The 24,769-nt window shown below is 42.6% G+C and overlaps 1 protein-coding gene across 1 annotated transcript in view; it reads right to left on the reverse strand.

The window, feature by feature from the left end:
• Col28a1 (collagen type XXVIII alpha 1 chain) overlaps positions 1–24,769 on the reverse strand; it is a 163,891-nt gene that overhangs the window by 47,794 nt on the left and 91,328 nt on the right. The window contains exons 26-27 of the mRNA XM_050162310.1: positions 13,521–13,589; positions 11,688–11,756 (exon numbers count right to left, since the gene is read on the reverse strand). Coding sequence (XP_050018267.1) covers positions 11,688–11,756; positions 13,521–13,589 — 138 coding nt within the window. The remainder of the gene's footprint in view (positions 1–11,687; positions 11,757–13,520; positions 13,590–24,769) is intronic.

Consider the following 24,769-nt stretch of genomic DNA (forward strand, 5'->3'; position numbering starts at 1 on the left):
AAGGAAGGAAGGAAGGAAGGAAGGAAAAAAGAAAGAAAGAAAGAAAGGAAGGAAGGAAGGAAGGAAGGAAGGAAGGAAGGAAGGAAGGAAAAAAGAAAGAAAGAAAGAAAGAAAGAAAGAAAGAAAGAAAGAAAGAAAGAAAGAAAGAAAGAAAGAAAGAAAGAAAAGAAAAGAAAGAAAGATTTTTTCCAGGGAACTAGAAAACAGACTAGAAAAATACCAGTCACAGTGCAGCTCAGAAAGATGAGACAGAAAATTTAAAAAGGCACACAGGTACAAAAGGTCTAACCACCCAAAGTTCCAGAGGACAATTAAAAGGGGCTAAGGAGAAGGAAGGTAGAATCAAATGTATGTCTGAAGACATGACAGAGAATCTTCCAGAAATAATAAAAGATATAGTATAAAAATTAAGAATTCCATCAAATATATACCTAGTAATACAGTCTTATATCCAAACAACAAATTAAAGAAAAAGAAACCCCTCCAAAAACAGAGAAAAGGACAATTACCAGGATAAAAAACAGACTAATGACAACTTCTTCAGATCAGTAATAAATTTCAAATGTCAGAGAAAATTATTTGCACCAAGAGAAAAATCTATATATCTAGATTTTACACATGGAAAATATTTAAGAAGATATTTCAGAAGAAAAATATTTTCAAGTAAAGCAAGCAGAGAGCTGTTCAGACAGACCTGTTTTTTAAAGAAAGCTCTCAGTTGTAGTTGAGGTGGAAGGAGAGTGGTTCCAATTCTGAGATATAAAATGGACTAAGGAGAATGATAAATGCATGGATCAATCTAAATAAAGAGGATATTTTTCAAGAAATAAAATCTTGTCTTGCTAAGAAAAAATTGATATCATCTTGAGTGACGTAACCCAGACTCAGAAAGACAAACCCAGTATGTACTCATTCATAAATGGATACTAGACATAAAGCAAAGGATAACCAGGCTCAATCCACAGCCTCAGAGAAGCTAGTAACAAGGAGCACCTTAAGAGAGACACATGGATCACTTGGGAAGGGGAAATAGATGAGATCTCCTTGGTAAACTGGGGGCAGAGAGGGGAGAGAATGGGGGATGGAAACATGAGGTATTTGGGGAGGAATGGAGAGACACAGCAATGAAAGAAAGATCTTGTTAGAGGGGGGGCATTATGGGGGAAACCTGGTGCAAGGGAAGCTTCCAGGAAACTACAAGGATGGCCCCAACTAAGACTCCTAGCAATAGTGGAGAGGGTGCCTGAACTGGCCTTCTCCTGTAATCTACTCTAATTGTCATCCAGTAATCTACTCTAATTGTCATCATAGAACCTTCACCCAGTAGCTTATGGAAGCAGATGCAAAGAGCCATAGCCAAGCACTTGGCCAGTTGAAGACAGGGAGGAGGGATAGTATGAGCCAGGGGATCAAGATCATAATGGGGAAACCCACAGAGACAGTTGACCCAAGTTCTTGGGAGCTCAGGAACTCTAGACTAACAGCTAGGGAGCCTGTATGGGACCGACCTAGGGCCCTCTGCATGTGGGTGACAGCTGTGTAGCTTGGCCTGTTTGTGAGGCTCCTAGCAATGGGACCAGGATCTGTCCCCGGCACGTGAACTGCCTTTTTGGAACCTATTCCCTATGGTGGGATGCCTCGCTCAGCCTTGATGCAGGGGGAGGGAAGAGCTTGGCCCTGCTTTAACTTGATGTGTCAGACTCTGTTGATGCCCCATGGGAGAACTTACCTTTTCTGAGTAGTGGATAGGGGTTAGAAAAAAAGGAAGAAGAGAAGGGAGAAGAAATTGTGGTTGGTATACAAAATAAATTTTTAAAAAATTAAGAAAGATATGAAATGACAGTGTCAGAGCAGGGTAAGGAATGAGAGCCTGCTCCCTTAACAGTGTGGGGAAAGGCAAATTTAGAGTCTCACAGGGTAGATGTAAATACCCTGTTTGTTTGATATGGTATTTTGAGGCAAGGTTTCTCTGTGTAACCACCCTGGCTGTCCTGAAACTCACTCTGTAGACACGCTGACCTCTGTGAAACTCACAGAGATTCACCTGCCTCTCCCTCCCTAGTGCTGGGATTAAAGGTGTTCGCCATCAATGCTGGACTGAATGTCATATCTTAATCAAAAGCAAATGGTAGAAGAGGAGGGAAATATATTGTGTAATTTCCAAACTAGTAAAGTGAAAAATACGATTGTCAAAAACTAATATTGTTTCTTTCTTTTTCTTCCTTGCTCCTGCTCTGAATCTCAAAGAGGCACTATGTAGGTTTCAGTGCATCTGTATCTCCCTGGTGTGATGCTGGATCTTCTCACTCAGCTGGGGCAGAGAGACTTTGGTCTCAGTGCCTCGGTTTCTCCCTGGTGTGATGTTGGGTCTTCTCACTCAGTTTGTCTGGAGCAGAGAGACTTTGGTTTCTTCACGGCTACTCAAGGTTCCCATCCCAAGAATATTAACTGCACTGAGAGAATTCTTCACATGATGAAGGAAAGATTGTTCCAGAGTTATCTGTATGGTCTGCCACCTTGAACTATGAGTTCTTATATAAAATTATAACTTCCTTTGCTAGAGATTCTAATGACCTTGACCTAGAACTTAAGTTCCTCCCTCATATTTATATTTCAAATGAGACGCCACACATAGAAAGTTGCTAATACTCAAAACCAACTACTATAACCTTCTTAAGGTGTCTGAAAGAGCAATAGTGTTAGCATAGGTTGTGGATGGCTCACCAATTGATCAGAGGGGCTTTTAGTACAATAGAGTACAGCCTTTAGTAAACTAACCCAGGGGAGCTTGATGTGCCTGTTGATGTGTACGTGGGTGTACAGCCTCATTCACGGCCAGCCTCGGCACCAGCTGGATCCTGCTCTAATTTCTAAGAAATTTCTAACAGTCTTCTCAAAGGTCACTCATTGCACTTGGGGAAAACAACTGCTTTTTATAGTCTCTTCCAGTGTTGTATTACCAGGGAAAGGAGTTCCTTGAACACTCCACATCTTCAAGAGTTGAGGGTTAACAAGAAGATGCAAGCTATATTTTGAGTGGTCCAGGGAAGTGTATGGAAGAACAATTCTGGGTGGCCCTAGGACTGCTCTAGTTCCCTAACTCCTAGGACAATAACTTTTGAATAGAAAGGGACATTGAACTTGGAGAGCATCAGGGGGCCCCAGCTCTCACTAGGAGCTCTCAGCTGTGAGTAGTAAAATACCTCTTATTTTGCTAAAAGCAGAGAGGAAAATATACACTAATAAATGGCTACCAGGCACTGATGAAAGAATAAAGTTTTTTTTATAAATTTTTAATAGCAAAATTCATGGGCTATAAAGAGAGTAGCAGCAGCTAAAAGAACTAGATTCATGCCTCTACTAAACTTGGGCTTGTAGGGATGCTATCTGTTACAAAAAACGAAGGGGATACGTGTATAATACTGTTTCTTGACACATTAGACAGGTATCAGTGGGTGGATAGGAAGACAGGGGACAGAAAGCAGAGATGGGGAGGGGAGAAAGGAGGAGTTCTCCCTGGCTTCCTGTCATAAATGATACACTATTATAGCATGATGGAGTTTTTTTTTTAAATATATACCTGCTCAAAAGAAATATCTTATATAATTTTCTAACTTTTGACATTATTTCAAATCTTTTTTTAACATTCAGCATTAGCACATGCAGCACATGCATTGTACAGTTGCCTATCTCTACGATCAAGTCAACAGCTGTTTTGACTTTTTTTTTGAATTGGGAAGTTTTGTGAGACTTTGGAGAAGGGTGTCATATTAACTTTGACAAAAAGAGCTTTGGGATTTGATTTTTCTTTACGTTCATTGCAGTAGAAAGAGTGTGGTGGTAGGTAAGCAAATTGGTGATAGTTGCAGATCACTGTTGAGAGCTTTGCTGACTAAACAGATGAACCCCACTCCCTACTCTCATCCTTCACAATGAGCCAGAGGTAACAACTCAGTCTCCATTAACAAGAGAGCTCCAAGCTTTCATGCCAGCTCTGATCTAGAGAAATGACCCCTGAGAAGGAAAGCAAGTGGTGCCTGCTACTGCAGGCCTGTACCTCAGCACTTGGGAGGTGGAGACAGGATGATTCAAAATTTAAAACCATCCCTGGCTGCATTGGGAGCTCAGGGTCAGCCTGGACTATGTAAGACACTGTCTTAAATCTTAGAAAAGGAAAAAGAAAAATGAAAGGAAGGTAAAATGAAATTGAAATAAAAAGAATCACCTAATAATATCCTCAGATTTAGAAGAGAAGAAAGGGGGGTGGAGAGAACAAGAGGGGAAGGGGAATAAAGCAGGGCAGAGTCATCCTTTACCTCATTGGCTGGACTAAGAATAAAAAGGATTTGGCTCAAAAGAACATGCAAGTGTGAACTAGCAAGTGAAAAGCACAAATGATTCAGAGCTAATCCCACCTAACACCAGCACTCCCTGATGTCAGCAGCCTGACCAAATGTAGTGCAGTTGGTGCTCGTACTATCTTCTATTTAGTTTAGGAAGAAACTTTAATGCTATAAAGATGTGGGAATGCCTTCAACATGAAAAAGAGGTTGGTGTGGGATGTCCTTCTGTCTATGTGTTGCTTTTATTGGTTAATGGATAAAGAAACTGCCTTGGCCTGTTGATAGGGAAGAACTTAGGTAGGTGGGGGGAAACTGGACTGAATGCTGGGAGAAGGAAGATAAAGAGAGAGAAGCCATGGAGCCGCCAGAGTCAGACATGCTGAAACTTTGCCAGTAAGCCACTGCCACATGGCAATATACAGATTAATAGAAATGGGTTAAATTAATATGTAAGAGTTAGCCAATAAGAAGCTAGAGCTAATGGGCCAAACACTGATTTAAATAATACATTTTCTGTGTGATTATTCCAGATCTAAGCTAGCCAGACATCCAAGAACCAACAAGCAGCACTTGTTAATACAGGAGGTGTGTGAACTTTGGCTACCAGGATCAAATTTTAGGCTGTACCTCCCTTGCCAGTTACTTTTTGGCAGGTATAATCACCAAATACTGAACTCCGGAAACATTGAAACTTCACCTGGTTTTCATTTGGCAGGATTCACTAGGTTGCTGAGGCTGTCCTCAAACTCTTAGTCACCTGCCACGGTCACCTCACTACTGTGACTATAGGCATATGTATGCAGGGGCTTCTGTGGGTTTAACTTCTCTGTCTGTGTCAGAGAATTAGTGTAAAAATTCAAAAATAACAAAGAGGATAAGCATCCTAGATTAATCCAAAGACAAGTACATGTGCATATGCACACCCATGCCCACACACATGTGCATAAACACACACGCACACATACACACATGTGCACACACACACCCCTACACCACGCGGTTAACTGTATCATTTACTATTTCTAGTTGATTTCTGAAATGGATGAAGACTGAATGAAGTGACGGTACCATCACCAGCTTGGTTTTAGTTTCCACTTCTTACACCGCTGCTTATTTGCCTACAAGAGTGGGAAAGACAAGTTTTAAGCTCAAACACCAGGAAGTTTTGGCACTAAAGTCCGAGTGACTCCCCACACGATGCAGACCATGGCTGCTGCTATTGCTGCCTCTCAGAGCTCGAAGCTAAGCCCCTGCTGCTGAAGACACTGTACATGTAGGACACAGGTCTCGGCTTATTCATGCTGGATCTAACCTGAAAACCTCCTTCCTGTAATCCAGTTTCACAGTACTAGAAAATACTGTGCCAGCTTCCAAGAGATAAGCAGTTAATATACCCAGATGTGATGCCTATGAACCTGAACAATGACCAGCATGGCAAGAGATCCCTAAGGGTGCAGAACATGGCTCTGGTAGTTTGAAATGTGATTGCCCCATAAGCTCATTGAAGTGACACTATTAGAAGGCTGGAGTAGGTATGGCTTTGCTGGAAGAAGTGCATCGCTGTGGGGGTGGCTTTCAGGCCTCATAAATGCTCAAGCCACGCCCAAGGTGTCTGAGATCACCTTCTGTTGCCTGAGCAAGATACAGGACTCTCAACTTCCTCTCCAGCACCATGTCTGCCTGCATGCGAGCCTGTTCCACCACGATGGTATGGACTAAATCTCTAATTAAAGTTTTCCTTTATAAGAGTTGCCTTGGTTCTGGTGTCTCTTCACAGCAATAGAGACCCTAACCAACAGTGGTCTAATGGGACTTAAGGCCCCCTCAACAGGAGGAAAATCATGTCTGGTACTAGAAACCTAGCCAACATCCTGGGGCTAGCGAGTCATAGATCTTAGAAGAGAATCTACTACACCATTTTGCTAGCCAGCATCATTCCTAACTACATTCTAAGTCTTGTACTCATGGATGAGTGTGGCTACACCCTTCATGTAAGAAGCCTTTCTTCATGGCAGAAAACCATGGCTGTATACAATGTAGAGATCAATGGATCACAGGGGGGGGGAGAGACAGCTTCACTGTGTACATCTACAGCATAGCTCATGCAGCTATGGCTCAGGGAACACTGCAGAAGATGGGGCAGAAAGATTGGAAGAGTCAAACAGAAGGAAGTCTGCTGTGAAACAGCATTTCCTAGAAATAACTACCTAGACAAGACTGAAACAATACCACTATCAACAGACATACTACACAGAAGGGGACAATTGCACAGGGTCCCATGCCTTGACAAGGAGCTACAGGCAAGTGATGACTGCTGAGAGGGGGAGAATTAGCCTCTCCCAGGTACAAGCCCCAGACCAGAAAGTCCCCAGCGCAAAGTGGCCAGCCCTGAAACTACATCTATATACATAAAAGCACACATACACACACACACACACACACACACACACACACACACACACACACTGGAGGGAGGAAAGGGAAAGGAGAAGCTGATGCAATTATAGTTTAATTAAAATGCCTAAAAAATAAAAGACACACAAAAATACTAAAATAAAAGTGTACAAAAAATCAAGAATAACCCCCTAAAAAGGGAAATTTAGAGGTTTATGAATAGTCATTTCAACATAATTGATACAAACCAATACAGATGCACCTAGAAAATGGCATGAAGTTAAACCTGGAATCCAGATGTTTAGAATTCTGTGTTCTAACCTGAGTTCCTGAATCAGAGATGTCAAGCAGGAGTAGCTGTTCGTTTTCTGGGGACTGCTGCACTGGGCCCTGTAAGCTAGGGTGACATTACCACAGCCATTCCAGCCTCAAGAAGGTTGCTGGCCTTCCAAGTAATTCAAGATTCCAAACTGCCCTGACTTCCCATATGGGCCTGGCTACTGGCTCCTCTTTACCTCCTTACATGAGGCCATTTGTGCTATCTGTACCCTTTCCTTTAATGCCAGCTGTTGACACCCTCTTGCAGCTCCCCTTCTTCTATGCCTGGCTATTCTATAGACACAAGAGAGCCCTGTCCCTCTTCCCCTGGTCCTCCACTCCCCATCCCAAGCTTCCTCCAGCTTTTGACAGGATCCCAGCTGGCTCCTCAGAAAATCTCTAAGTCAGCCTCATCGTCCTGCTCTAAGTAAGATTATGAAGACTCCACTATGTCTTCTGTGAGATAAGTGAAATGATGGCATTGAACTCAGTTTTTGTAAGTCTAAGTACTATACTTCACAGTATATGGGATACCTTCGAGTCACTGCGGAGACTATCCATGTTTTTCGTTTTCTTCTGAAAGCATCAGCATACTTCAGAGTAACAAATAACTTCAACATTTTTGAATGGTCACTATTAGTACTGCACTTTGGCTATTTTTGTTTCCTGGATACACAGTCAAGCTACCTTTTTTATGTCTCTCCCACAAGTCATACAGCCATAAAACAACATCAGCAACAAAACTGTGAGAAGAGAGCATATGTGTCCCATCCTAGCCAGAATAGTTAGGTGTGTCCATTCCTCACCCTCTCTTTATGTCTGTGGGGAGTTAGTGGTAGAGAGGACCAGCCAGCACCAATGGGGAAGCCAGAAGGAAAGACATCCTTCTCGGAGGAAGATTCCCCACTAACCGTGAACCCACACTGGACTGAGCTATTACACACTTTGGGGTCAACAACACACTGCAGCCTGGTGTAAACTAGTACAACCAATATTAGCATCCGCATTATTCAGAGAAAGAAGCTAAAGTGGATAAGAAATATTCAGGAAGTAGAGAAGCCCAATTCAGAGTTCTCAAGCTGGTTGAGTACCCACCACTATTGACTGAGTCCCTTCATCTACAGCCCTGAAATGTCCTGGGCGATGTCTGTTAGCCTGGTGACAGTGTGAGCAGTGCAAGAATCACTGTTTGTCATCTCTGCAGACACTAAGGCCTCTGTCAGACAGCATTCACCAAATTCCCAGCAAGTCATTATGGGAATGTTTCAACGCTGTTAGCAAACTTTCCAGGCCTGAAACCCTGCCCAGACATAGTGTACAGGAAGTCCACCAGCCGGGCTGGATCAGTTCTGTCCAAGTCTAAGTGAGGAGCTGAAACCAGCAGCAGAGAAGTGCATTGTCTCCATGAAAAAATGATATGTTTATAGGAAAAGTCACAGCAGAACTCAGAGCACAAGCTGAGGTCAGGAAGGACTTTAAACACCTCATGATCCTGTGAGAAACAGAGTGTCTGGCTGATCAGGACCCTGAGACAGATTCAACAAGGAAGGCTAACTCCTGAGCAGACTGAAGAGCTTGGGAGAGCTGCCTCTCTGCCCCTTGCTTGCTTTCTCTATTGGAATGTCCTACCGCCTCATGACTAAGGATCCAACATTCCTGCGCCACAACGAGGCTGCAGCTGCCTCTTATGTGGTTGGAGCTTTGGTCCTATCTTCCCTATGGATGAGAAGTTACAGGAAAGCAGGACGTAGTTCAAGCCCCAGTGTCGACCAAGCTCTTATCAAGACTTTTGGGCAGGAGAAACCACAGGTGTAAGCTTCATTGACCCAAAGTTCTTAGAAAAGTAAGGGAACCATGTCAAGAAATGGTCATAATAAATGAAGAAAATTTTCACTTATTATGTTGTCTTCAAAGGCCAACTCCATCTTTGAGTTCTCTCTCTGTGGAGATGCTCTAACTGCAGGTCAGAAAAATGCTGAGGCATGCTGAGGGAAGGCTTCATGCACTGCTGCTAGCTGGAAACCAGCAAACCAACATGTCTAAGGAAGCTCTGGGGCTCAGCCTGGCAAGCAGCAAGGTCACAGCCCTAAGTGGAGGAAGAACACAGTCTTGTTGCTGATAGGATTTTTATATGGGGTGTGGCGGATTGGGTTTAGAGTTACATCCATGCCAGGCCAGGCACTGTGACCTAGTTTTGCTCAGGGTAGACGTGAGCATGGACCCGAAGGACAGAAGAAAAGGCGCAAAGACAGATGAGTCGTGCTTGGTCAAGAAGGATTAATTGAATGCAAACTGAGGTGCACCAGTGTAAACACAGGAAATAAACCCAGATAATAGAAAAGAGAAAATGGACACTGAGTTTAGAAGTGAAGGTGATAGATTTGTAGCACCAGAAACTGAGCTCATGTTGGTAACAAGACCAAAGGACTCATATATATTTCTTCCTTTTCTTTTTGCTCATCTTTAAATCACTTTTATTTTGCATATATAGATGTTCTGCCTGCATGTCTGGGCACCAGTTGCATGCAGCCAGTTTCCTTGGAACTGGAGTTACAGACAGTTGCAAGCCACTTTGTGGGTGCTGGGAATCAAGTCCAGGTCCTCCGGAAGAGAAGCCACAGCTCTTAACTGCTGAGCCATCTTTCCAGCCCCACATTTCTTAAGAAAATTCTTGCAAAAATGTCCATAGGACATTACCACCTTCCAACCCTGGAATTTAAGGATGGGCAGCGGAGTGATGTAGTTTGTAAATAAGAGGCGTTCCACTCTGTCTTCCGGTGCCCGATGTTACCAACAGTATGCTGTCCCATGTGTGCTTAGACACTCAGGTTGACAGATGAACAACTGTTACTTAAAAGATCCGTGCTGAAGAATTTAGATATTGTGTTTGGATTGGAAAATTAATACCAATTCAATGATTTTTATTCTTGATTTTCTATGCAGAAATATGTAGCTTAAATCTAACATAGGGTTTCAGATTTGTTTTAGGTGCTTTCAGTCTCCTGCTTACTAAGTTATGCTATTGAAAGTTTGTTTTTAATAACTGATTCTCAACCTGTGGGTAGTGACCCCTTTGTGGGTCAAAAGATCCTTTCTCAGGAATCACCTAAGACCATTGGAAAACACGGATATTTACACTGCGATTCATAATAGTAGTAAAACTGCAGTTATGAAGTAGCAACAAAAATAATTTTATGGTTGGGAGTCACCACCATATGAAGAACTGTATTAAGGGTTATAACATTAGGAAAGCTGAGAACAACTCTTTAACATAGTTCCATATTTAGAATGAAGTTCAATTATCTAGAGTTATAGATTAGCAATTACTCTCTTTCATGGGTTAATAAATAAATACTGATTTGCTGCATGAAGAAGGATAGATAGGAGAGGTGGTACAGTTTATAAAGGAACTCAACATATTAGAAATAGAAAAGAAAACGTCTGAAATTACATCATAATTAGTTTGCAATTGATGAAGCTTTTCTACTTAGATACAAGGAAACCCTGAGAAATCCACCTCATTAGATAAACGTATTTTTCATAAGCAAATACAAAGTACTTGAAAGCAGGGGGCTGTGGATTCCAGCAGCAAAGACCTGGGGCCAAGCGCAGTAATGGCCACTCTGGCTGCTCAGGAGAAGCCTCTGGAGGGTTTGGGAAGTTCTCAACCACTACCACAGAGTTGGAGTTTCAACCCTCCATGCCAGGGTACCAATGTTATCCCAGACGCTCCTTGTACGCCCATATTTCTATGTGTGGCAGCCAGGCACTAAAGCCATAGGCCCCATCTGAGGTGGTCACATAGCCCTGCAGACAAGCTGTCTCTGCCTAACAAAGGTCAGGATGTTGTTGCTCCTTTCTTTGTAATTTGGAGGATGCCTCAGAGAGATGCTGATTCAAGCCTACATGACAGCTAGCATACACAGCAGACAGGTAGATACGGATGTGACAAAAGGCCGTTCACATGGTTACCTAGGAGACAGGTCTGGTGTATTTTCCCATTCAGTTTATGTGTTGGTATAAAAGCTGTTTGGAGAATAAATGCGGAGAGATCTTCAGGAGAAGAGAACCCTGAGATGCCCTTCCATGATGACTGTGTAAGCTGTGTCTAATTATTCCTTGCGCCTCCGTACCAGTCCAGTTAGGGAAAATAGCTATCTATGTTGGGGCCCATGGCTTCTAACAGCTCCTAAGGCTCCCATTGCAAACTACAACTGCAAATTCTGCCAATCCAACCCCCAAGGCCCACTCCCTCTGCCTTCACACCCCACCACTGCCCAAGCCTAATGCCCTACCTCCCCAAGTCCTGTCCCTAAGGCTATAAAGAGTCCTCAGATGAAGCAGGTGAGAGAGCTTCTAGGGAGATGGAGACCATACAGTTAGGCGAGACTCCAAAGATTCTTAAACCACTGAACAGTCCAACGCTTCACCAAGCAATGTGTGTCGTGGTTGGTGTCTACAAAGACTGTACTTGCTCCATTTCTCACTTCTGGAGGCTGTCTCTAAATCCTGGGTGCAATTCTAACTGCGACCCTCTCACTAAATCTGTATTTTGTAACGAAGCCACGTGGTTTTTTTCCTCATTACCTTACTGATTAGAGAGATGATTCCAGAGCAATCAGATTCACTTACTTTAATTCCTTGTGATCCATGACCAGGGGGACCAGGAGGGCCAGGCAGGCCTTTCTGCCCAGTGTCACCCTATGAAAAGAATAATTACAACAAAGTATAGGAAGATTAGGGAGGGAAAATGAACATATCACTGCTCTTGGCTTCATTATTACTTTAGCTGATTAGATCCCCTTGCCATAATATAGCTCCTGTTTCACTTATGGCTATGCTGTTCTAAACATTCTTAGGCCACTTGAATTGCTTATAAACAAACTTTTATGGATAACCCAAGTATAGGAAAAGAAGCAAGGAAGAGCACAAACTTTTATGGATAACCCAAGTATAGGAAAAGAAGCAAGGAAGAGCAGCTTCCTTGAGGCCAGAGACCTCTGCTTGGTAAATCTAGATGTCTCCACCCCAGGCTGCCCACATCAAGTTCTAAAACCACTGAGGCCAGATTCTATGCAGGCTAGAACATGTTCTTTTTTTAATATGGAGTGCCAGCTCACTGGGAACACTAAAGTCAGGGGAAGGGCTTGCAGACGGCTCAGTTCATAAAGTGCCGGTTGTGTAAGCACCCACATGAAAAAGCATGGTATGGTACTTGTATTCTCAAAACTGGGGCTCAACAGCTGGCAAAAATTGGTGAGTTAAGGCCAATGAAATATTCTGTCTCTGAAGCAAAGTAGACAGTTTCTGAGGAATGATATTTAAGGCTGGCCTCTGGCCTCTACATGTACACACACACACACTGGCAGACATGTGTGCTTGTATATACATAAAGATATATATGTGTATACACACATAACAACACAGTGCGATTGCATAAACACAAGCATATATATGCTTATACACACACATAGTGTCAGGGGATATTGATCAAAACTCACACAATAATTTTTCCTATAAGAAAAGTCAGTTTAAAAAGAAAAAAAGAAAAGTCAGTATATTTATGACTTTCTTCATAAAGGTTCCTGTAATATAATGATATACAGTTTTGAATTCACAAAGATATGAACATTTTGATTGCGATAACTCCGTTTGTGGAAGCCATCTTGTTCATTGGGGGCATTCAACAGCACTCCTGAACTCTATCCAGTAGATGTCAGTGTCATCTTGAGTTGAGACATCCCAAAATGTCTTCAGTTGTGATAGTTTAGGTGCCCCACTAGTGGCTCTGAGAGGAGGACAATTCCCCCTCAGTGAGAAACACTGGGTTAGAAGAATTAAAGAATCGATAAGTACCAAGCTAGAAGAGATAAGCAAATGATACACAGAAATAAAGGAAACGGTCATGGAAAGAAGCCGCTCTCAACCTTCTGTGGGAACCATGATGTTTGGTCTTTGCTCCAAGTTCCGACACGGAGGCTGGAGATATACTATATAGCACATACATTAGCCAGTGACCTGCTAAAAGGCCACTCAGGAAGCATCTAGCCAAGCGAAGATGTGATTTTTTTTCTTATCTATATGTAGCTCAGGATGAACTCAAACTTGATATGTAGCACAGGCAGGCCTTGAATTAGCAATCCTCCTGCCTCTGCCTCTCAAGTGCTGGGACTAGCGGTATATACCACATGGCCAGCTAGGATTTGCTTCCTGGTGAGATAGCACAGCCTTGAGAAACCTGGAAATATTTAGAACACCTCACAATTGTACTGAGAGAATTTGACTTTCTGATTCGGTAAGGATTTTGACCGACACTCATTACATCGAGTCAGCTGTTGACTCACTATTTGTGGCCAAGGTGTGCTCACAGTTTCTGAATTGATAGCATTTCTTGTCTAGAGTTTTGCAAGTAGGGATGCCCCAGAAGGCACCTGCTGCTCACTCACATGAGACCTGAAGACTCACCTTCGGCCCTTGGGTTCCAATGCCCCGAGGCCCAGAAGGACCTGGAGGGCCTCTGACCCCTTGTTCTCCCTGAAAAGATATAACGAATAACGAGTTACCAATTAAACACTTATAACACATAACTTTCCATGTTAAATATACGTTTTAGGACCAATTTATAAATTTTGAAGTCCCTTGAATTTTTCTAAGAAATTGTCTGAGCCCACTTCACCTAAATCAGTCGCTGTTTTGACATTGCGTGCGCACTTCTCTTTCTTCTCGTCACGTGTGCACGCTTTCCTGATAAAGGATTAATTTCAGATCAATCAGCTCATTAACTCCTCGGCAGAGTTAATGTGTGCTTCTTTCAGAACTTGCTTCTCTAGAATCTGGAAAAGTAATTACTGATTTTTTGAGCAGCGGAGTAGAGGAAATACGAATAAAATAGGATAAAAAAAAAAGTGGCCACGAAGAGCTATGGCCACATCCTGAAGAGCAGCTCTTGTTATTTCCTCAACTAAAATAAAGCTACTTGACTTGGGGTTGACTCTGTGATGCTTGGGCCACAGGAGTGGTTATGATCACAGGGAAAACTCTGTCAAGATCTTGCTGTTTCCCCAAGGTGTGACGTGGTAAAGCAGGTGTCAGATCTTCCTGGGATGGCATTGTTAAAGGAGACACAAATAAAATCCTCTCCACTCTTCAATTTCTGCATGCCAAGATAATATATCATTTAATGCTCAAACAATCCTCTATCGCCAGGCTGATTCATTGAAATAATTCTTCTGAACTTCAGCAAATTCACCAGGCCTGTGGACAATGATATCTACACTTCATAGGGATAGGAGCGAAATGGGAGAGTGATCCACAAGGCCCAGCACAGGGCGATCACTTGGTCAACGCCAGTTCACTACACTCCTGCTTTAGCTAACGAGGAAACAGCCAAAGCTGTGCAGGTCCACCCAGCTACTCACACATGGGCTGGGCTGAGAGGGGTGGAGAAGCAGTAACCCTCTAACCTTAGCACTTGCTCAAAAAGCCCAACATGTACATACCACCCAACCAGTGATTTCACTGCTAAGCATAAATTCCAGGAAAAGAAGAGTACATTATACCCAAAGTCCCACAAATGTGAGTCCTTAGCAGAATTATTCATAATAGCTCAAAACTAGAAAGAACCCTATGCCCATTGTCTAGTGAATGAGTAGACAAAATCCTGTAAGAAACAGACTACGGATTTGTGCTATAATACAAACACAGATCAGAAGCAGTGCTCTTGATGATAGATATGGGCAGACTGTAGGATTCCAATTACTGAATGTCAAAAAAAAAATCGATAGAAACAGAAATACCCCAGTAGTTGCCTGAGGCCAGAATTAAGAACATGAATTCATCATAAAATAAGCACGAGGGATCCTATGGGGTAAGGAAATGTTTGAAAGCTGATCTGCGAAGACAGTTGTAAACTAAACTTTACTGTAAAATTCACTGGATCGTGTGCCCCAAAAGAGGAATTCTATGAGGAGACATGTTTCTATAAAGCTATGAACACAACAAAAAGGAGGGGCCAGAGGGATGTTTCAGCAGCTAAGAGCACAAGCTGGTCTTCCAGAGGAGCCAAGTTTAGGTCCCAGCACCCACATGGCAGTTCACAACTGTCTGCAACTCTGCCCCAGGGAATCTGACTCCCTCTCCCAGCACGAGCTTGCATGCAGGTAAGACATCATACGTATGAAATTTAATTGTTTAAGTTATTGTTTTTATTTTATTTTATAGGCTTTGGACCTATATGTCCCAAGACCTTTGTCTTTCTACTATGTGTTAAGATAGAATTAAACAATTTGGGTAATTGTACAGCTTACATTTTTTCCCAAAGGATTTATAGACAGTTCTTGCCATAGTTGCTGAGAGAAAGTTTTGTTTTTTTGTTTGCTTTTTTTTTGGTTTTTTTTTTTTTTTTGGTGGTGTATCCATCCTCAAGTTGCCCAAGATCCTGTAAATAATTCTCCATTCACACTCCGAAAGTTGGATCCCTGCTAAACTCACTGGGGCTCCAAACTGCATCAGAACGCAACAATTTATTTCTGTCATCATGCTCTCCCTGGAATGAGCAGACATTCGTTCAAGTTTCCTCAGAAAAAGTCCACACGACATAGCTCCATCTCTACCACCTAGTACTAGCGTGCTTTTGAGGCTCTAGGTGCTAACCATGTCTTCAACACCTCTCTCCTACTGACTGCCAGCCCTGAGTGACTTCAAGTTCCCCCAGCTTAAGGATCAGTCTCATACAAAGAGCTGGAAGCAGAGAACATGAATACTCTGTGTCAGACACATTTCTATGACCTGTCCTTTCTTGAGAACCTCTGAAATACCCCTAAAGGAAGTGTCTGTATTGTGTGAGGGCCTCCAGCTACATCCGGCCAGTTTACCTCGTTGCTGCTTCTATCTGAAGAGAGATGGGGCTTTTATCTGTCAGGGTTTTAATATCCTCCGACAAAAAGGAACAGCAGGAAATATAGCGATACAAGTTTTATTTGGAATCACTAAGTACATTGTCAAATAGGCGTGATTGATGGCTTCCTTTCCTGGGTTGCTCATCAAGTCTGTTGTCCCAGGATATGGTGGACAGATTAGTCATGTGGGGCTGGACACCTGTGCCGCCTCTGTGGAACACACCACCTGACCTGGGAATGAGGTGGCTGAGAAAAGCTGGACCTGGCTCCAGTCTGAACAGGTAGCTATGCCTGACAGTTTATAAACACAGGAAGAGAAACACATGAACCACAACCCTAAGGATAAAAGAAAGGGTCAGCAAACGCCTCAGATACAAACAACATACTCCTGAAGGAAGTACAAGGACAGGCGGAGGAGGAATAAACTGATCTCAAGAGACTTGAACGATACCTCAACCAAATGCAATGTGTGCGCATCACGCAGACCCAACTTATTTGAACAAACAATCATAAAAAATTCATGAGGCAAAGTGGAAAATTTGAACACTAAATATTTGCTAGAGTAAGAAATTGTTGGTGTGTTTAGGTTTTATAGTAGTTCCACAGCTATGTTTTGAAAAGAAATTCTTTTATTTGAGAGACAAATAGCAAATCTTGATGTGGATGATGTCTGGGGCTTTCTTCAGAAAAAGGCAGCGGAGAGAGAAGTAGGGGTACAGTGGAAATGCTGCAGCCCACATACTGATAATTGAGGTGTAAGCAGTATGCAAAAGCTTGTCACGTGACTTTTTAAATGCTATAATAAATGGTTTCAACAAAATTTGCTTAAATTCATGAACAATATCCAACAAAAATCTCACCATTGACCATGAGTCAGTATTGTTGTAGTGTTGTAGGAAAAGAATAGATCATTGAAATGAATTTTTTAAAAAGAATGGCCCCAGGGGAGAGGTGCACGGATAGATAGTGAGCTTCGCAGACAGAGTTTGCACAGGTTTCATGTGTTCTTGGTATGTACCAAATGTTATATAATTTTTAAAGAGTTGTAAATGAAGGCATGGTCTTTTTTAATCTCATTCTTTGAAAGAAAAAAATTGACATGCCACTACTTAACGCATGGTATTTTCCTTGTGGTTAAAAGTGTCTTCTCAACTTTTACAGATCATGTTAAAACATGTACATGTAGGGCTGGAGAGATGGATGAGCTGTTAAGAGCACTGGCTACTCTTCCAGAGGACCTGAGTTCAATTCCCAGCACCCACATGGCAGTTCATAACTGTCTGTAACTCTAGTTCTAGGGGGTATGACACCCTCACACAGACAGGCAAAACACCAATGCATAAAATTTAAAAAAGGAACACGTGCCCTCATACATATGTGTGCAGTATAGTTTCTATAAACAACAATATCAGGAATCCTATGAGCCACAAATAGACAGATACAGCATTTCACCATGATGATAGAGAAAATATATCTTAAATGTGTTATGTCTCTTGTCCCTTTGGCCAAGAGTCCCCTGCAAGCCTTGACATCTGGGGTATGGAAGACAGGTGATTGTATGAGTCTCATGTTGTCACTCAATGCCACTGCTTCTGCTACAGCACAGAAATAGGACCTATGCACAAGTGTGTCTATCTGTGGCATTTTCTAGGAGTAGGCTTATTGTCCGTAGATAGAGTACCATTCTCTAATAATGGATTTAATTGGCCGTGTGACGTTAGAGGGTGTTGGAACCTGCAGAGGGAGCCCTTGTACTAGGAGACAAGGAACAAAATACCAAATTCTGGGGTTTCTATTGGTAACCACACCACAAGCTTTGTAATCACACAGTCCAAATTCTACAGCTATCTGCCTTGACTCCCTGGAGAACACAACTGTTCAGATGCCTCCTCTTCTCATTGCCCACTGAAGGGACACTAGGTGGGGGAGCTCTCTGTCATATTCACTGGAAATGGCCATGTTTAGGAGTGATACACACTTGTTCCTGAGAATGAGCTAGCAAGGGTTTTAGCCACCATAACCTTGCAATGAGGTTAATTTTGACTCCTTTAAAAACAGGCAAGTTCTTAGGCTGGTCATAGACTTTTACTTTTTTACGGAAGAAAAGAAAGGAGAATCATGAGCTACTCCCAAACGTACTTTTTTTCTCTCATCAGCATTTTTTTTGCTGTGACTTATAATATAAATATCATTATGAATAATAATGAGCATTTATGGAGTTTATCATGCACCAAGTAATTTCAGGCACTATCTTGGTAATGTTATGAACATTGACTTATTCCATTTGATAAATAAGGAAACCGAGGCTTCAGAAGACATATGACATGTCCAAGCCTATGCAGCTTGGTGAAATTCAGAGCCAGGTGTGACTCCCAGAGCCCGTTTCCCATTTAATGTCTGCTAAAATATATAAACCAGATATAAAAGGGCCACCGTCTCCAGAGCCTTCCTCTGGCTGCTATTTAATGCAGAGACCATAGCTCTGTGGCTGTGAAAGCCCTTTCCTACATCAAGCTAGTCATATAAAAGTAAGCAAAATATCCTGAGTTATAAAAATTCTTGCTGGGTTATAAAAGGTCCACACACCTGTACAAATACCCAGCTGGCTAAGGCTTTCTTTTTATCATCCCTCCCTTCATTGCCACCCCTTGATTTTGTGGTTTACCCCAAACTTTGCAGGGATCTAACCCCAGATCACCTGTACCTTAAACTTTGCAGGGATCTAACCCCAAATCACCTGTACCCCAAACTTTGCTGTTGGCAGATGCCATGGGTTAGTAACTCATGAGTATCGTACTCACATGTTCTCAGGGTGTCTGTGGAAATTTTAGAGGCTTTATTCAGACACCTAGATAGGGGTCATGGAACAATTGGTTGACTAATGATATCATATCCCTTTGTCACTTCTCGGCGATGGCCAGTATGCAACCATGGAAACAGTGACAGTTACCAGCGTGATCACCATGAGAATACAGAAACAATTCAAAAGATCCAGAAAGCACAGCTTTTCAAATTGCTATTGCATTTCCTTCTTGTTGTCTTCCGGGCTTTAAACTTCAACTTCTCTACAATTAATATCCACCCTCAAGCACTTGATCCCTCAGTTCCTGCTAACTTTAACGCTTGCTGTGGAACTTTGAGGTTTATTGGTAATTTCCTCCTTTTCTCAAAATCAGCTCATTGAAACTGAGCATACCATTTTCTGGTGCTAAGAATCTCCCTGGAAAGGGAAAGTCTTTCTTAGTCAGTAGAGTTCAAAATTGTGCAAACAAGGATAGCATTTTGGCCCTAAGAGGGAAAGACAAGCCCCCCCCCCCCCACACACACACACTATACATATTCACTGCACCTCTTCACTGGAGGAAGTTCCTACAGCCTGCATCACTAAAAACACAAAAGGTCTAGAAGGCGACATGGGTAGAATGTTCAGGGTTTAGTGTTTGTCTTCAGAGCTGCAGTGATATGGACATGCCAGGGAAGAGGGATGTAACCCCAGAAAACAGTGAGCAGAGAAGAAAGCAGTATGCAAAGCCGAGGGCAGCCAGAAACAGCTCAGCTTTCAAGGATTCAAGGAACCGCCTTGAAAAGTTACCTCATCAAATTTCCCAGGTCCTGAATCTGACATTTTCAGAAACCTCAGGTCAAACTCCCTACCCTTCAAACTTCATGGTTCTGGCTTTAATTATTCCTGTTGTGAACTTACGGCTCATTCCTTGGCATTTTAAAATATAACCTTATTAATTCTTTGAAAATTTCGTGACAGTGTGTTTTGATCATATACATCCTCCAAGCCGTCCCAGAATCACCCCCACTTCCCTGCCTCCTCTGATTTGGCGATTACTAGGGAGAAGTGGGTTTTGGTGCGCTTTAGAGTCCTGAATTCTTAATATTAGTATTCCAAGTCCTGCATCCTTGACTGGCCCTTCTTGTCTGGGCCGTTCAAAATGGAGTTCCTTGTCCAGGCCACATCTGCTGATGGAAGCCCCAGATTCCTAATGCATCTCTGTGTGAATTGGCCCTCTATTCCGCCAAGACTTGGTGGTAGCATGCACATATGTGAGCCATTGCAGAGAACAGAGAAGCAATTCAGACTCTGGGAACATTTTTAGAATAATGATACTCGGTGGAATTTCACATAGACTTGCATTTTAATTTATTACTATGGGCCACTTTTGTCAAATAAAGGATGCATTCACAATACTCAATATTTAAAGTTTGGGGCAGTGTTTAGCACTTTTTGGGTTGGGTTTGTGCGTATCTTTGCAGTTTACACAACCTGGGTTTTGGTGATGGAAAAGTGATCAGATGACAGACAGCAATGGAGACCGAGCGCCGGGGTCTGGAAAGTCATTCTGCCTCCTCTAACGTGTTCCTCCATTCCATCCGTCACTCATCAGATTCATAGCTGCCCTCCCAAACACAAAACACACATGTTATTCCATGTTTACATTGTAAAGAGGCAAGTTGTTCAATCTCTGATCATTAATTTCCTTCTCTGTAAAATAGGGGGAATGTTCAAAATGCAATGTTAGGAATATTTAGGTAATAAATGCTAATTATAAAACCATTATCATAATTCAAAAAATAATAATAACCCAATAATCCTTCTGTGGACAGATGTTCTTTCAAGTACTTGATAGCTAAGTAGCCCTTGGAATGCCCCTAAATCTAGGTTAGCTTAAAGGATTGGTCTATATAAAACCATTCCACCAGTTTGGATGATACCTTGACTTTCCTTGGCACTAACAGAACAAGAGGACCAGGCAAGATGGAGCTCAGAGTATTTTATTTCAATAAAGCCAGAATCAAACTCCAAGCCGGGGACTTATCTGAGGGCCAGTTCTCTCTCATCTCCTGGCTTTTCAGGGAAAGACGGAAGAGCAATGACTTAGCTGCAGCCCTTAAAAGGAATCTGAGAGCACCTCAAAATTGTCTTCAAATCACGGGGATTCCTTTTATTCTCGGGGCTCGGTGGAGGGATGCAGGCAGAGATGGGCTGGGTCTCTTAGGATGACTTCCATCAGAGTGGGTTGAGACATCAGGACACAAAATGAGCTTTTTCCCCTCAGAAAGAGACCAATGCTCTGGCTCTTCCCAGTGTGATCCCAGGTAGACCTTCAAACCTACATCTACTGCTGTCCCTGAAAATGTTTATAAGAATTTTGAAATAACTCAGAAATTCTTGCCAAAATGTGCTGGTCTATAAACATTTTCCACTAGGGGAAAGCAGAGTTCCACAGGGTGCTAGATGCCAGGCATTGGTTTTAATATGTTTTGAAACATAGACACTTTGATTCTAATGTTTGTGTCATATGCTAAACACATGTGACCTTAACTAAATATCACATAAACCATCATAAATTAATCATCAGCCTTAATAGTTTCCTCATTTCCAAACACATTTGTTTTGAAAGTTCATGCCTTAAGGCCAAGGCTTTAAGGTGACTACACAGAGTTTAAATGAAAAACATATATCAGGATATAAATGTGGATGGACACGCACACACGCGCACACACACACACACACACACCCCTCTAGATACTTATAATTTCTCTGATATTTTAACTCAAAGTAACAGAAAGGTTTGTCATATATTTGGGTACTAGACTTCTGTTGCTTTATTGACAATTTTTGGTGATTTGATCTCTACTTTATTGGAAGAACGAAGTTAACCTAAAGTCAACTTTTTCCAAATATCTCCCTTACTTTCCTCATTTATGTCTGTGTATGTGTTTGTGAATATGTGTGCTTTCACAGTCTTCTCCAGAAGGGAAGGCCAAATGAGACTTAGGGCCTCTATGCAAAAGGAGAGATGATTTTGAAAATTATTTAAAAGCTAGTGTCTGCTTCCAGAATTGTCTTTATTTTCAAATCTATGACTAAAAGTTTCTTTGATTCCAACACAAGTTCATACTCATAATATCTCTTCCTGAGCTGGTGTTCCTGTGGCTGACACACTCTGCACAGGAAGAAACAGAAGACAAAGCAGAGAGGGCAAAGGCAGCTCAGAGGAAGGATGAACAGAAACAGGTAGGTTCCAGTGTGCTCCCCCATCACCCTCTACTGCTGGAAGCAATTTGGAGGCCAAGATGAGTTTTGCTCACAGTATGCCTTCTGGAAACACATTTGCTACTTCTAAAATCAAAAAGGTAGGGTAAAATTTTGCAAGTAAGAACACTTTTGTCAGTATTTTTGCCAAAAATAATTAAAAATCTGAAAGTACTAGAGATTTTTGCAGTATTGTGATGATATACAAAATCGTTCAGAAAATACCTTAGTCTGTATATTAAGTAATCTGACAGAGAAGAATATTCACAAGGATTAAGTTTCAAATGTTCTTTATCTGTGTAGTTATTAATACTAAAAATGAAGCAGTAACATAATAACTTAATATAATAATACTTTTATAAATATTCATAACCAGCTACTCTTTGAAAATATCAATGCCCATATGTTTCCATTACAACACAAACACAGTCAAGTACAGATTTAACATATTTTATTTCATATCTTATTTTAAACAGAAATAAGCTTCTGCTTCCTGTAGGGAAATATTTAGTATAATAACAAAAGAGTTTACCAATGTTTCACTTGGAGCAGGAAGTAATGATACTATGTACTGAATCTTTCTATTTTATTAAATTTTAATGTTTTGCTAGATGCTATGTGTTAAAGAAAACACTGACTTAATATCTGAATACAGTTTGTTGACAACATTAAGACTTCTTCAAAGATCTGATTCAAACACTTAAACTTTGATCAGATCATCTCAAGTTCTACATATAGCATTTTTGGGGCACTTTCAGTGACACCTCTCACTGAGATTCTCACAATTACCCCCAAAATTCCATCATTTTGAGGCAGATGTGAAAATAGCTCTTGCAGATGCTCATTATTGCCAAGGGCCTTTAATCTTTTGTTCTCCTCGGGACTGGCAGGAGAAAAGAGCACCTGATGCACCCACCATAGGGGAATGGTCCATGAGCACCCACTGCACCATAGGGGAGTGGTCCATGAACACCTGATGCACCATAGGGGAGTGGTCCATAAGCATCCACTGCACCATAGGGGAGTGGTCCATGAACACCTGATGCACCATAGGGGAGTGGTCCATGAGCACCCACTGCACCATAGGGGAGTGGTCCATGAACACCTGATGCACCATAGGGGAGTGGTCCATGAGCACCCACTGCACCATAGGGGAGTGGTCCATGAACACCTGATGCACCATAGGGGAGTGGTCCATGAGCACCCACTGCACCATAGGGGAGTGGTCCATGAACACCTGATGCACCATAGGGGAGTGGTCCATGAGCACCCACTGCACCATAGGGGAGTGGTCCATGAACACCTGATGCACCATAGGGGAGTGGTCCATGAGCACCCACTGCACCATAGGGGAGTGGTCCATGAACACCTGATGCACCATAGGGGAGTGGTCCATGAGCACCCACTGCACCATAGGGGAGTGGTCCATGAGCACCCACTGCACCATAGGGGAGTGGTCCATGAGCACCCACTGCACCATAGGGGAGTGGTCCATAAGCACCTGATGCATCATAGGGGAGTGGTCCATAAGCACCTGATGCACCATAGGGGAGTGGTCCATGAGCACCCGATGCACCATAGGGGAGTGGTCCATGAGCACCCACTGCACCATAGGGGAGTGGTCCATGACACCCACTGCACCATAGGGGAGTGGTCCATGAGCACCCACTGCACCATAGGGGAGTGGTCCATGAGCACCTGATGCACCCACCATAGGGGAGTGGTCCATGAGCACCCACTGAACCATAGGGGAGTGGTCCATGAGCACCCGATGCACCATAGGGGAGTGGTCCACAAGCTCCCACTGCATCATAGGGGAGTAATCCATAAGCATCCACTGCATCATAGGGGAGTGGTACACAAGCATTCTCACTGCTAATTACTGTAGCAGAAACAACGAGGAAGGTAACAGTTAGCATTAAACACACACACCATCTTTCTGCAATGACCTAGAAGCATGAGAGAGCTAAGTGAATAGCTGAGTCATCAAAAACAAACTTCTCTCCTTAAAGGCCCTGATCATTCATTCACTTCCCATTCACTCAATAGACTTTATAGCTGAGTGGTAACACTTAATTCTGGAGTCAAGAGGTTGGCAGAGACTACAAAGAGGATGCCTACAAGAAACCTTATATCTCACGGAATTTACAGAACACCAGTAATAATAAATAAGCACCCAGAGAGTGATCCAGTCTACACATGAGACACATGTAAAGGGAGGTGGTGATGTTTTGTAAGGGGAGCCTGGGGGAAAATATTAGCTGAGGCCTTGAGATCTGGCCATGACTCTGAAAGCATGAAAGAGTTGCAAGGATAGCAGCCCAGTGGGACTGGATGTCAAGGAAAGAGAAAATAGGCAGAAGCCATGTCAGGTCATAAGGGCCTCCAAGGCTGGGAGAGGTTTCTGAGCTTCACTCCAAGACCAGAGAAGCCACCAGAGAACTTCTAAGAAGAACAGCATTCACTCTGATTGAGGAGGGCAGATCTGGAAGGGTCAAGCTCAGGGGAGAGGCCATCTTGTTACCCAGGCATGTCGGCGGTTTGTCTGAAGGAAGCTGCAGAAGGAAACAATCCAGACAGCAGGTGCGTTCTGAACATGAAACTGTCAGAATGAAACGGAGAAAAGGAAAACTGTGGCCAGGAAGGGACCAAGGATGCCTAAGTTCTTGGGCTGCACAGCACTGCCCTTTACAGAAACACAGGGTCAGAAGTAGAGGTTCTGGTTTGCATGTTAGGTTAAAGACGTCTGTAAGAAGTTGAAAGAAGAT

The sequence above is a fragment of the Alexandromys fortis genome, unplaced genomic scaffold (genome assembly GCF_014885135.2).
Source record: "Alexandromys fortis isolate MF-2015 unplaced genomic scaffold, M_Fortis_MF-2015_v1.1 scaffold_110, whole genome shotgun sequence".
In the NCBI taxonomy this organism is placed as follows: Eukaryota; Metazoa; Chordata; class Mammalia; order Rodentia; family Cricetidae; genus Alexandromys; species Alexandromys fortis.